The sequence below is a fragment of the Gobio gobio genome (genome assembly GCF_949357685.1).
Source record: "Gobio gobio genome assembly, chromosome: 5".
NCBI classification, from domain to species: domain Eukaryota; kingdom Metazoa; phylum Chordata; class Actinopteri; order Cypriniformes; family Gobionidae; genus Gobio; species Gobio gobio.
Genome location: NC_137101.1, coordinates 55,241,245 through 55,256,259, shown reverse-complemented (window position 1 = coordinate 55,256,259; position 15,015 = coordinate 55,241,245). Strand labels below are relative to the sequence as shown.

Genomic DNA, 15,015 nt, shown 5'->3' with positions numbered 1-15,015 from the left:
TCTTGAGTCAGCGCTGATCCGTAATTTACTAAAGTTACTAACTTTCTGACATGAGTGACAGTCCCTCCGACTAGAAATAGACTAATAACCTGAAGTATATGCTGTAACACAACAGTTCACTGAACTGAGACTGACAGAACTGATGTGAAGTGAACTCAGGTCCATCCGTCTCTCTGGCAGCAGCTCGTGCCTCGTAGACCTCGTTAAACCACGCCCCCTCCGCTCATTTCAAATGCAAAGATGTCAGCCAATCACAACAGTGGGCGTTTTTACTGAAGTCTCACAGCAGACACGCCTCTTGAAGCAGGGCATTCAGCCACAGGGCAAACAGCAGTATAGAAAAAATGCCTTTTATTTATAAATTATGACATTTTATGATGTAAAAATCATACTAACAATATAAGTACACCTCAGGAAACATTTTAAAATAATAGAAAAATGCCATGCCATGGGACCTTTAATGCGGACCTGCACCGATTCAACAGAAGTTCTGCATGTATTGTGAAGATGAGGACAATAAAGTGAAAACGGCAGATCATGGATATAAATGTTATGTCCCAGGCTGTGCAGGGGATGTGAGCACTTTTCATAGCCTTCCCACAGAACAGAACTGTCAACAGGCATGGTGGATGTTTATCTATAACAGGATACCGCAACAATTGAATTCAAAGTTGTTCAGTTGCTCTGACTAGTGTCAATTTCGTTAACAAGAATATGACGAAAAATGTTCATTGACAACCTTTTCTCCATGACTAAGACAAAACGAGACAACACAAACGTCCTTTAACGATTATTGTGACTATATAAGCAATATCGTTGACAAAAAAATACGACACTAAAATGTAGTTTAAAAAATAAAAACTTAAACAAAAAACATTCTTTGGTTTTGTCAGGGGGGAAAAGAGGAGTGTTTGAGCGTTCATGCTTGCAGATTCTGAAGATCTGAAAACAGCAATAAACAAGCTGCATTTCAGCAATCTCCGTTTGAGATTTTCTGCTTAAAGTCTCAGTCGGTCTGTTCTGTCACGACTCACTTGTGCTGTTTGCGATTGTGTTTGCTGAATAACTGCTTGTGTGAGCTACTGAAATGAGCCAATCAGAGCAGAGCTCAACATTATTATTCATGACCCTTCCAAATAAGGCAATAACAGCCCATTTCATTCTAGGGACAATTTCTAGGGTTGTAAATGGACATGTAAAACTGTATCTGGAGTATTTGCCCTTATCAAAGTCACATCCCTTCTATGTAGACATCAGAGAACAATTTAAAATATTGTATCAATGCATTCTATGGCACCTTTTAATGTAAATAATTTCACTCATCAGCACAGACTTGGGTTCAGTGTGGGATCTAGTGATAATGTGAACAGTTTTTACCTTCCACTGAAGATCACATCAGGTGCACAGAGGTTAAAGAGTCCATGTGTCAGAAAAGACAGATGTCTGTACCCTCACCAGTCAGCACTTACATTGCAGCACAAGCTAAAGTGTTCAACACCTGTTATACATGATGTGTAACACATGAATAAATCATTATACAATGCTTTCTGCATCCCCTAATCTAAAGTCTAAATTATCACACATAAACATGTTTCATATCACTTACAGATCTTCCTGTTACAAGTTATGCCTCTAACATGATCTCATGAGCTTATTAGTACGCAAAGTCAGTCTGACACACTTGTGATTGCATAAACACTAATGGGAGTATGTACAGCTTCTAAATCAGTTTGACATATAAATACTTTTGGAAAGTACAAATGTTTCCTTTATTCTACTTCTCCCCAGAATGAATTCTCATGTGGACTTTAAGGTTTCCATCTTGACTGAAACTGTCTCCACAGTGAGGGCAGGTGTAAGGGTCATTTCTATTGTGAATGTTCATGTGGACTTTAAAGTTTCCTTTCTGAGTGAAACTCTTTCCACACTGTTGGCTTAAGAAAGGGCTTTCTCCAAAGTGAATTCTCATGTGCCTTTTAAGGTTTCCCTTTTGCCTGAAAGTCTTTCCACACTGTTGGCAGGTGAAATGGCTCTCTTCTGTGTGAGTTATCATATGGTTATTAAGGTTTCCTTTTTGCCTGAAACTCTTTCCACACTGTTGGCTTGTGAAAGGGCTCTCTCCAAAGTGAATTCTCATGTGCCTTTTAAGGTTTCCCTTTTGCCTGAAACTCTTTCCACACTGTTGGCAGGTGTAAGGCTTCTCTCCAGTGTGAATTTTCATATGAACTTTAAGGTTTCCTATTTGAGTGAAAGTTAATCCGCACTGTTGGCAGTTGTAAGGCTTCTCTCCAGTGTGAATTCTCATGTGGATTTTAAGGGTTCCTTGTTGATTGAAAGTTACTCCACACTGTTGGCAGGGGTAAAGCTTCCTTCTAGTGTGAACTCTCATGTGGACTTCAAGGTTTCCATGCTTTTTGAAACTTAGTCCACACAGATGGCAGGTGAAATCACCGACAGTCCCTGTCTTTTGAGCCCTTTTACGTGAGGTTGTTTTTTTAGTCTGTGAGGAACCAAAATATTTTCCATCAGTTATAAAATTATGATGTTTCCTGTCCGGATCTTTCTCTTCTATTTTATTCAGATCTTGACTCTCTTTTAAAACCATCAGGTCTAAAGCAAAAAAAAAATAAAATACATAAAAGTTAATCCCATTTTAGGCTACAAAGCAACAGACATTTAGACACACAAAACATTAAAACTAATAACATGTATACTGGATCATATGCGCCAGGGGTGCCAAACTCAGTTCTTGGAGGGATTCCTGGTTGCATTCACAAAAGTCAGAGATTACTTATTAAGCACACAGTATGTGGAAAATATCTACGATAATACCTATGCCTAAAACATCAGGGAAACACTACCTGACAATTTTAGACCAGTTGCATTGACTTCTATCCTGGCAAAATGTATGGGAAGAATTGTAAGTAATCATGTTCTTTCTTCAGTGAGTATTATTTTAAATGCATTGCAGTTTATATATAGACCATACAGGGGGACAGAGTATGCCACAATTACTTTAATTGATTTTATTATAAAGCATATTCAGGACTCTTACGTAAGGGAACTTTTTATTGATTTCACCTCAGCTTTTAATAGAATGCAGGTTCACTTGCTTCTATCACATCTGTACAATGTGAATATAAATTCTGCTGTGGCATATTGGATCAAAGATTTCAAAGATTCAAAGATGTGTGAAACATTTGTGAACTCTGCCATCCGAACCTTGGTGCGGACCAAACAAGATGGGTCTCGGTCCGCTTCCAGACGAATTTTAGTTACGCATATAACTGCCTCTGGCATTCACCTAGAACTCAAAGAACCACAGTTACATGCGTAACTAGTGATGATGATAAAATATTTGTTTGTGATTATTGCTAACAATGCTTGTAGAAATGAATCATTAAGCATAGTTAATTGAAGATAATGGGAATTGAAAGCTTATGAAATGATTTATGCATTAAGAATATAAGGTGTAAGAAAATTATGTACTTTCTGTTGAAGCGTGTGACCAGAGTGATAGACATAGGCTGTTGGTATGTATGATGGGTCAATGTGTGTCATGGGGCTAAAATTGCCGTGTGACAACTCTCTGTGTGTCGTAACAAAGGAAGCAGTTTTTGTGTGCAGGGTGAAAATCGAATGAAAGAGTCGAATGTTGCAAATGAAGCACACGACCAGAAATTCATCTGACTTTCACTAGACCAGAAGTCATCTGATTAACATTATTAATTTTGTGGATAAATGTTGGGTCGAGGGACAGGCGAGCAGTTGCAGACTGCCTGAACATTAAGACTCACATAGTTTTGTGTAATCAGGGACAGTTGTGACCCAGAGCTCTGTATGCTTTCTTCATCTGACTTAACTAAATATTAAACAGTTGAAATATATTTTGTTTCTGCTCTCCTCATTCAGCAAACACAAGACTTGAGGAATTGATGCCAAGTCCAACACTAGCATTTGTTTTCATTCCTAATGACCACCAGAGGCAGTGTAATCACTGCATGACACATACTAACATAGTCATGAGGCATGCCACCCCCCTGATGTTAAATTGAGCAGTATACTGTCTAAATTGAGCAGTAGAGTTCACATAACACTTCAAGACATCCAGCAACCAATGCAAGCACAATTCGCAGGAAAGTGAGGATTCAGAGCAAGTTCAGACAGCGTGCACCCTTCAGAAAACTGCAGACAAGACTGTGAGATCCAAGAGGAGATCCACCAACTGGAACATGATATGCAGAAATGTACACTCGTCCAGTAAACGTTGAAAAAAGCTGAAGATCCTCAGATTGTCACGTTGCAGAAATCCTGTGTAATGTCTCCCATAACAGAGGGATAGGTGGAAACGCATACAGGAATTTTGTCCATTCGTGAGATCCTGGCCCAAGGGACTGGACACTTTCATCCTTGCGAACCATAAGCGACAGTGAGTGGTCATCTCTGAAGCAAAAATATCCACATGGAGAAGATAGAGGCCTGTCAGGACCAGCATGAAATACTTCAGAGAGAACACTGCACGCAGTTCCAGCCGGTTGATATGTTCTGTGGCCTGGGTCAGTGTCCAAATACCCCTCAGACTCCATGTTGCCCCCCATCCTGTGGGAAGCGTCTGTTGTGACCAACTCCCGACAAGAGGGAACAACAGGGCACACCTCCCTTCAGAAACTACTCTCCACCGCCTCAACGCATGTATGCAACGGTGGAAAAACTACAATCAGTTGATGCCAATGTCTGGTGGGATCTAGCCACAAACCGTTGTTCCACAACTGGAGTGGCCTGAGGTGGAGTAAACCCAGGGGAATCACGACTGTAGCGGCCATTAACATTCCTATTAGTTGTAGGACCACCTCGTACTGCAAAGACACACGGGTGAAAGCGAGTCAAAAGTTGCAAAATGTTTGTCACACATTCCTTAGACAGGGAGGCAGACATTAGGTGGGAATTCAGGGTCCTTCCTATGAACGTAGTGGTCTGTGTTGGAATCAGACAGCTTTTTTTCATGTTCATGGAAAAGCACAACTTCTGCACGTCTCAAAAGCAGTCTGGAGTCTTGCGCAGCCTGCCGTTTTGATGCCACTGATTATATATATATATATATATATATATATATATATATATATATATATATATATATATATATATATATATATATTAGGGGTGTAACGGTTCGTGTATTCGTACCGAACGGTTCACGGGGTGAGTTCCAAATGGAATCAGTATTCCCTATTTGATCATCCCTATGTGAGCAGGACACACGTGTACCGTATGTAGCAGTTTGGAATGCACTTGGCAAAGGGAGCGGCGTAAATTCCTCATTATCTTCAGCTGGGATGTTCCGGTGACAACGCAGCACAGTGTCCGTCAGCAGATCAGGGTTGCCAGATATTCACAACAAAACCCGCCCAATCGCTACTCAAAACTAGCCCAAAACAAGCCCAGTCTCATTTCAGTGGGGTTTTTTTGGTAAAAATCTCTTATGGGGGGTAAAATATATGTCTTTTTGGCAGGGTTTCCTGCTGAAATACGCATTCCCGGTGCTAAATATCACACAATTGGGGTCGCTTCAACCTGCGGACATGTATGAACTTGGCAACACTGCAGCAGATGTCGCAGTTTTATCTGCATCATTTTCTTTTTTTTAGCCTAACTGTTGCAAATAAAAATAATTTTTTTTTATTTTAAAATGTTTATAAAAATATGCTTTGTAATACTGTATATAAAAAGTAATATAACTCTTAAAAATATGAATTGTATATTTATTTATGCTGGCGCTGCATTGTCACGGGAACATCCCAGCTGAAGATAATGAGGAATTTACGCCGCTCCCTTTGCCAAGTGCATTCCAAACTGCTACATACGGTACACGTGTGTCCTGCTCACATAGGGATGATCAAATAGGGAATACTGATTCCATTTGGAACTCACCCCGTGAACCGTTCGGTACGAATACGCGAACCGTTACACCCCTAATATATATATATATATATATATATATATATATATATATATATATATATATATATATATATATATATATATATATATATATATATATATATATATATATATATATATATATATATATATATATAGGTGTGTAACAGATGTAGGCCAGTGAGAGCTGTGCGTATAAAACTCATTCCCCTTGCCTCAAGAGGTGTGCTAGCGGCTAGTCTTTAGTGTCTTTGTGAGTGCCCTGAAGCGGCAGGTGAAGCGGCAGGTCAGATACCTGTCTCTTCTTTTATACACATATCCTTTTTAATGATTCTTTTTATTATATCCATAACCTGAATAATCCAGGACAATCAAAATAAGTATCTCTTTCTCTGCTTTCATATGTAATCTAGAGATGATTGTAATTCTGTGTGATTTTATACTTTTATATATTTAGTTTGAGGATGATTTTGTAGTGTTAACTCTGCTCTGGGTTGACCTCCAGCCAGGATGCATGGCTCACTCTCGTGAAGGATAGCTGTGGCTGTATCGCTGTTGGTATTGAGTGTTCTCTTGATAAACGGTCATAATCCCCTGACATTAACTAGAGTGTGATGCCCTAGTGCTTGTATGTATGTGCGTTGTATTATTTGTGCAGATCCAGTATTGGAGATGGGCCTTCCTGCAGGCGATGCCAGACCTATAGATGCCTTTCTATGACCTCCGAGGTCATTGTGATCAAAAAATCTAGTCATGGGGCGACAACTAGTCTACCCATTTTAGTGATATGCTCTGCTATCTATCCTTGTGTGGAAATTTACTGTGACTGGGCATTTTCTCTGCCAATCAGAATCATTCCACATGGCAGTAATGACGTGGCTAGACCTTGAAAACAGTATAACTGTTCAGAAATTGTATGTACGTTAGTCGGAGGCGGGGAGACTGTTAGAGCGAGTGCGGCCTATAAACTCCTCTTGAAGCTGGCTTCTGCTGATGAAACTGCAAACTATTCTTCAGTAAATATTTCTTTAATTAATCTAACTCCTGACTCTTGGTCTTCATTTTTGACTACTGGTCCTGGGTCCTAAACTGTTACCCCAACAGCCCGCCTCCCATGCCGGATACTCCAGTTCGAATCTCGCTCGGAGCGGGTCAGTTGGACTGGTTACATATATCCAAAGGAGAAACCCAATACAAGTAATGTACTTTATCTCGTGTTCTCACTCCGCAGCAACTAATTATATTTAACCCTTTAAGACCTAAGGGCATTTTTACAATTAATTTTCCGCCTGGTGTTATTTACTAAAAAAGCTTGTAAAACATCAACCCTGTTGTGCACAGACAATTGACACACCTCTTTTTTTTCAAGACAAGTTGCTCTGTCAGTATATTTGTGTTGCATTGATGTCACCTGAATGTAAAATAAGTTATGGGACCATAAAGACAAATGAAAACATAAAACGGAAATTGAATCACTCAAATATTTATTGAAAACACACACAAATAAATAAAAGCTAAGCATATTTCCTCTGGAAAACAGTTTGTTCAAGTCTTTAGAGTCCTGGAACTCAGGAATAAACATGATAACTTATACAGAACCAAAACTATTTACATTTTTCCAAAAAAAGTCCAGGCGCTTTTGGCCTCTTTGGATTTTGGATATTTACTGGTGCCAAGCCTCAAAACAGTTCCTATCAGGAACTTCTCCTCAAACTTTCTCCTCAAACTTTCTCCACAAAACTACTAAAAACTGCAGCGCGTCTCTCTCTCTCTCTCTCCTCAACACTAGCCGTGCATCTCTCTCTCTTCACAATAAAAGAGCTGTGGTTCATGCGTAATGACGCACACCAACGTGGATGACGGATCAGCCTGTCATTGGTCAAACCCTCATCCAAAATGGCAGCTAGCATCGCGCTAGCGGCAAAAATGACGGAAAATGTATAAATTATGGACATCAAGTGGATATATCTTGGATGTAAGCGTTTTGATTTATTGCTGAACAACTCCAAAAAGATGCACATGTTCCAGGCTGGATAGAAAACCTTCTGTAAAGGCTACAAAGACACCAAAGACACCCCCGTGATGGCTAGCTCGTTAGCTTTCTGCTGGAAAAAACGGTAAGAAAATCGATAAAAGTTTCATGAAATAATATAGATATTTATCGGAGGTGCCGTGTGACGTTGTGGGCGATGCCGTCGGGCTCTGAGGGTTAAGGCTATACAGCCATCTAGTGCTTACACCTTGATATTGCAGATGATAAATGGTGCATAATTTAGAGGTAAATATTTAGTATTTTTAGTGTTCTGTCCCCGACTGGAGCTGTCCCTGGAAATGTCCCCATTTTAAAGCTCGTTCAAAACAACCCGTAGATATATTGCAAAAAAAGCGCCCAACCAACAACATGAGCAGCTGCTGGTTATAGGAGCAATCATGTAGTGGTTATTTTCACCAGCAGATGGCGCTGTGAGATACGCAGACTCTACTCGGACACGTGCGCGCCGCTACTTCGTTAAAGGGTAACTAAACCCCAGCTCAGAGCTTAACTCCACCCACTGGCAATTTTTGAAAAATGCTGGAAAAGTGGGCAGAGCCCAGCGGAGACAGAGGGGATGAACCGAGGGCGGGGCTGAGCGGAGGGTGTGAGTGCCTGAGACCCGCAGGGACGGGTTGATTGACAGCTGTCAGACTCGCGAGTCGCAGAGATGGAGAATGACTAGAGTGACGCCAGCTTTGCAACAGAGCGGTCATTCTCCTACCTTCACCTGAAGTGGAGGAGGTTGAATTGTCTGTAGAGTCAGACACAGACCCAGAGCCTTATCAATGCGAGCCACTGGCTCAAACTGCGTTAACTCCTGATGCCGACGATGCTAGTGAAGCAGCAGCGCAAGAGAACTGACCTAATCTATGAACAGTCAAATCCTTACACTAAATGCCACTAAAAATAGATCAGATATTTGATATACATACGATGTATTTTCATTCAAATTAACGTAACTGAATCAGCGCAGCAGCGCAGGACCAATAAGTTCAGACCTAAAAGCCTATTATAAACAGATTTCCTCAAATAAGTTAGACTATATACGCCAGCACGTTACAGTATTGTTATTCGTCACCGCGTCCGCGGCAACCACTTGCGTGTCAGGGTTTGAAAGCGCGCCTCATGTATGAAACTTATCTGTACACATGACGGGCGGCAATAATATGGCAAGAAAAGCCTGACGTGTACTGACAACTGCATTATTTAACCGCATTTTCTTCAATACAATGTTAAAGCAAGTGTCATGTCAGTTTCATTCATAATGTTTCTACTTCATGTAATATGACAGTTCATACTGGAATGAAGCCGTTCTCATCATGTGATTGGGGGAAACATTTCTGAGGGCGTGGTGAGCTCGGGCCAGGGGCGCGGATAGTGAGCCGTTGGAGGTACCATCCTACGTCACGATGTACCACAACGTCCAATAGGAAAATTCAACTGCAGTAGCCACCGTTCAACCTTAGGAGGGCAGCACTTTGGCGGTTTTACACCATATTTTATAGAATTAAAACACTTTATACTAAAATGTCAAAACATTTACTCGAATCAATGAACAGCATTAATAAAGCCCCAGTATTACAGATCATTAACTAAAAAAAGTTGGATTAGGGTTTAGTTACCCTTTAAGAACGTAACCATGAGCATAGCATCATCATCAAATATCAAAAGAAACATTGTTATTGCTTTCAAGGTAGTATCATACTAACTGTTCATGTTTAATTACTGATTTAATATTGTTTGCATGTGCTTTATAACAGAGCCTCAACAGGTGCAGGATTGTTTTGTCCCCAAAAGTTCCGCATTCACAACACAGTGATTAGCACACATCTGAGGCCCGTTGCACAAAAGTAGAATTAAGACATCCAGGATAAATGACTGAGCTGAGCTCAATTAAGCCAAAACAAGTGCATCCAGGCTTAATTGGTTGCACAAAGACCAAGCCAGGATGAGCAGACACGGATTCATCAAGCCAGGTTAGACCAATCCTGGATAGGTGCGCGCACACGACTCACTCAAATAGACCCGCCACGGATCACAGATTCGCTGATTCACCATGGCAACTAGAGCGGCGTACTTTTCCCCGTCGGAGGCACAAATCCTCATGGAGGCATACGAGGAGGTAAAATACATAATTAAGAAGAAAGGCAACACCGCCACAGTGATAAAGCAAAGAGAAAAAGCGTGGCAAAGTATTGCAGACCGCCTGAATGCGTAAGTAGTGCACAATTACACACTCACCGCTCCGCTGAAACATCACAATTACAATCCAAATAGTTCATTCACATCTCCAAAAACGCAGTTGCACTCTGATTATGAAACAGTTGAATTTTTAATTGAAATGTACTGCAGGTATAAGTGAAATTGTGTAAAGTAGCTCCATCACACTGTATAAGGCTTTGATAAATTATTATCAAAGCCTTACATTATTAGCTACTACGCTCAGTAGTACGGTTTAATCTTAGCCGTTGTACTCTGCTTCTTATGTTGTCCACCGATTTTTCTGTTCTCTCCTGCTTTTATTAATGTAAAGCTGCTTTGAAACAATGAAACAATTGTGAAAAGCGCAATATAAATAAAATAAAATTGAATAAATAGATGAGCTAATAATAATAATAATCACTTTAACTTATATAGCGCCTTACAAAGGACCCCCAGGAAGCACAGCAGGCCTACAGCCATGCCCATGTCAGGACCAGGACCAGGGTTGAAATGACCTTTGGCCTCCTGAAGGCACGCTTTCACTGCCTTCGCAAATTAAGGGTCAGCCCTGTGAGGGCATGTGACATTACTGTGGCTTGTGCTGTCCTCCACAATGTGGCCTGCCTGAGGAAGGAGAGGGCCACCAGCCATGGACTGGGACAATCCGGCAATCTTCCCTGATGACGACAGTGGTCGGCTGCTGAGGGACCAATATGTGTTGAATTATTTTTGTTAGTATGTGTGCATTCAATTTTGGTTAAATATGTCCTGCGGTGGCAGAGGAATTTGGGCCTCTTATGATGTTTGTGCTGTATACTGTGTGTAATACAAGCTTGCAGGGAGGCTACTGCATCCATTCATTCATTTGTCTGTTGTTCAGTTGATGTGTATGGATTTGTCCTCCATTTATTTCAGTGTGCAGACATGCGGGGTGTGTTATATACAGGCCTTTGAATGTGTATTTATCTTTTTGTTGTAAATGCTTTGATTCTGTGCTTTCCATCTTGTAGAGTCACTGTGTGGCTTCAGTTTCGAAAGGAGCTGATGGTTTACCTGCTTTGTTTTATCATTATTCAATAAAGGAACATAATGTTACACTTTGTGTTTTTATATTTATATGGAATGTTTATTTTTTAGAGAGTATTACAGAGTATTAGGGCCACACTGAAGAAGAAGGAAAAAGTCACAAATTTATGAGGCTGGTTCTTTCTGCGGAAAAGATGCATATTCTTTTTACAGTCCTGATACTTATGACAATGTGACGCTGATGTGCCAAAAGATTAAGTATGTCCTTGTTTGTGAAACCATACTGAAGAACAATTCCACGAAATGCTCCACAGCTGTCATTTTAACAACTGTCCTCTAAAACAACGGGTTACAATATTATGACTTCATTCTCGAAGTCTGTGAATTTTCTTTTTTTCCTCTGTGGCCCTAATATTCTATCATTTTATATATAGCCTTATAGTCAATGGGAAATTATCTAATAGCAACATCATCTAAAAATCATCATTTATCCAAAATGATAGAAATTAATGATCACAAACGTTTAAATATTGACAGTGGATCTAGTTATATGTGATAACAATGTATAGTGGGCAGTGGAATAACTATTGGTTTCCGTTTGTGGTGACTGCGGACTGACATAAGGGATGAGATTAAATAGATCCTGGAATTTAGCCTGGTCTGGAGCAGGCTAGCTCCACAGAATAAATCTCCATGGTAATTTATACCATAATATCCTACTGTCCCCTTATCCAGCTTTAGTGCAACCGGATCACGGATAAATTGAGCCAGGATCACCAAGATATCCCGGCTTAATCCCTTATCCTAGTTTTGTGCAATAGGCCCCTGAACTATAAAAAACCCAAACAATTACACTTGCAACAAAAACATGTTAGAATACACACACTTTCTGCTTAAAACAAGCCTTAATTAGACCAATGAAGGACAGTAAGAGTTATTTTCAAGCACAAATATAACTATACTATATAAATTACTTTTTTTTACTTCAAATGTTTTAACTTGTGAAAATGTAAATATTAAATACAATTATAAAATGTTAAAATATTTGTTGAATAGTTTTATTTATATTTGTTGTTTTATTTTATTTGTAATGTGTTTTTGTTGAGTCGTGTTATAATATTGATTTGAACTGCTTGATATTTACAATGGTTAGGCTTCTATTAGTTGTTTTCATTCTTTATTGTTTTTTTTTTGCCGTTGCGTTGAAATGTTTTAAATCCAGACAATAAAAATCCTAATAATCAAACTAAATCATAATAATTATTAATGTTAATAATAATATTATATAATATAACACAACAACAACAAACATTCAAAAATATATTGCCCCTGTTTTTTAATTAAAATATAATAACGAATGAGATTTTGACCACTCAAATAGGAAATGTCCCCGGTTTCCATTTCAGAAATCTGGTCAATTCAGTATTTAGGGGATTTTAAGTAAAATATTAAAGGGAAAATATTATTGACATTCTTCAAAAATATAATTCATTTCTGTAGAGCTGGAGATTTGAATAAAGATCAAATGACTGAGTTCAGATTTGAGAATGAAACCAACCTGTTTGTTTCTCAGTTTCTTCATGTTTCAAACTGAATACATTTTCAATCTTCAGGTCTTCACTCTCCTCTTTCTTTGTTTGATCCTCAGTTTCTTCATATTTCAAACTGAATACATTTTCAATCTTCAGGTCTTCACTCTCCTCTTTAATGAACGCCATCTTTATAACAGTGTGTCATGTGGATCTCAGTCACTTCAGCAGGAGTTTTTCTGTGTGTTTGTCCTGTTTAAGATGAGAATAATTAACAGAGAGAAAAATAAATCCACACTAAATAATTTCAGTAGTTCATCGCACAAGTAATGGAGTCAGTCAGAGGGATAGGGTTTTTCAAAACTACAGAATTCAAATTATTATTCAACTCAACTACCGATGTATCGGCCAATGATTGGTAGCGGCCGATAAAAGCTGTTATTTTCACTATTGGCCATCTGCTGATAGTTTAAAACAGCCGATGATCAGGGCCGATGGTGTCCTCTCAATAAAAAGGATGCAGAAAAAACTTGTCCGACTGCAAATCATACTGTGTGTGAAGAAAATGTCTCGTGTTGAATTGAGGGCAAGATAACGCGACAATAATGCAGGCAGTTAAAAATAGCAACATAAAAGCGGCTCTATTTGACCCTATGAATCACCCGTAGCTCAAGCCAGGGTTGCAGGTCTGCGGTTTTTCCCTACACTAAACATGATCTGTAGCGCCTCTCATCAAAATAAATAGCTTTGTTACTTCTAAAAAGAATCAACATCATCTTTCCAATTCTGTCCATTTTACCATGAAATTCAAAGAATAAATGCAGTTTTGACGCTCCTACATGTGACGTGACAGATCGCTGTAGCGCCTCAGTTCAAGCGGAGCGCGAGTCATTTCTATAACTTTAATACAAGTTATATCTCAAAAAACATGCATGAATATCAAAAGGTATGTTGAAAGATACAGTACAACTTATCGAAATCTGTAACATGACTCATGTAAACACACAATCACTGTTTCAACCGTGGAAATACGTCAGTAAAAGAGCTTGTAGGTCACTTCACATTGTATTTAGCCTAACGTTACCTCAGGAAAGTCATCCGATGTTCACCGTTTGTTAGTTAACAATAAAGAAACACTAGAGAGGAGCTTATTTACTGTTAATTATATATGTTTGCTTGAATAAATTTGTCATGAACACAAGTGCTTATGAAAAATACCTTATATGTGCAACATATGTATTATATGTGACCAACCATTTCAGTTTTCTATTTGGGTGTAATTAGCTATTATATCTGAAATAAACAGCAGTTTAATATTAAACCTTTGTTGTTAATTGCAACTAATAGTGTTGTGTCGAATGAGTGGATTCTCTATAGTTTGCAGCATTATTTGGGAGAGGGTTTTTTTCTGTAAGAGAAATCAAACTATTGGCATGAGCTGATATCATTGTGAATAATCCATATCGGCTGAGAAATTTAGTATCAGTTCATCTCTAAACATTTTGAAAAAATATGGATTGAAACAATAATAATACAAAAATAATAAAAATGTATTATTAAAAATAAATGTACATCACAAACATGTTAAATTAATTTAACAGAGATTCAGTTCTTTGGGCTTTTTAAAAACTTTACAGATTATAAATCAACTTTAAAGGCTGTTTGAAAAATGAGCAACTTTGGGTTTTGAGTTACTCCATTTGATGAATATAACATTTTCCTAACAAAAACACATCAATAACATATTTCTTTTGGAAAAGTCATGTTTATTTGAATGAAGTAAAACAGATTTAAGACGAGGTTTCAGTTCATTTTAACTCTTAGACATCGAGACATCTCATATCTTGCGTGTCTTTCTCAGGATATATCCTGTCAACAATGTTAAATCACACTTCTTTGGTTTTATTTGTTACACAATACCCACTGAGAAAACCCCAAACATGTTCAAACTAATTTAGATGAAGGAGAAGAGATATAAACAGAGATCTAATCGATTGGTTACTTTTTTGTTGTTGACTTTACTTTACTTTTTTTTAATTGAAAATAATTGCTCTGTTGAATATTTTCCCTAAACTTTTATTTAAACAAATTGATGGTATCAAATCTTTATTTAGATGCAGTTTTCTTTGCCTCTTTGATTGTCTTATTTTCGCAAGCAAGTCCTTTTGACGCAGTGTTTCGTTTTTAAACATAACTTCTCTCTGAAATAATAATCAGATCACACACCAAAGAAAAAACTTTGGTTTTGAGTCTAATATATTATTAGTCTGTCAGTTGTTGAATTCT

At 38.5% G+C, this 15,015-nt stretch overlaps 1 protein-coding gene across 1 annotated transcript; it reads right to left on the bottom strand.

Moving 5' to 3' along the window:
• Positions 1-336: 336 nt before the first annotated feature.
• Positions 337-12,981, bottom strand: LOC307126580 (uncharacterized protein). Its single transcript, XM_079817176.1, has 2 exons — positions 12,759-12,981; positions 337-2,610 (listed from the first exon to the last, which is right to left on the bottom strand). The coding sequence occupies exons 1-2, from the start codon at positions 12,916-12,918 to the stop codon at positions 1,775-1,777; spliced, it is 996 nt and encodes a 331-aa protein (XP_079673302.1). The 5' UTR covers positions 12,919-12,981; the 3' UTR covers positions 337-1,774.
• Between the last annotated feature and the right edge of the window lie 2,034 nt (positions 12,982-15,015).

Coding starts and splice junctions, on each gene's coding strand:
- LOC307126580 (XM_079817176.1), bottom strand. CDS start 12,918: ATGGCGTTCATTAAAGAGGAGAGTGAAGACCTGAAGATTGAAAATGTA. Junction 2,611..12,758: donor AGAAACTGAGAAACAAACAG/GTTGGTTTCATT, acceptor TTTTTGCTTTAG/ACCTGATGGTTTTAAAAGAG.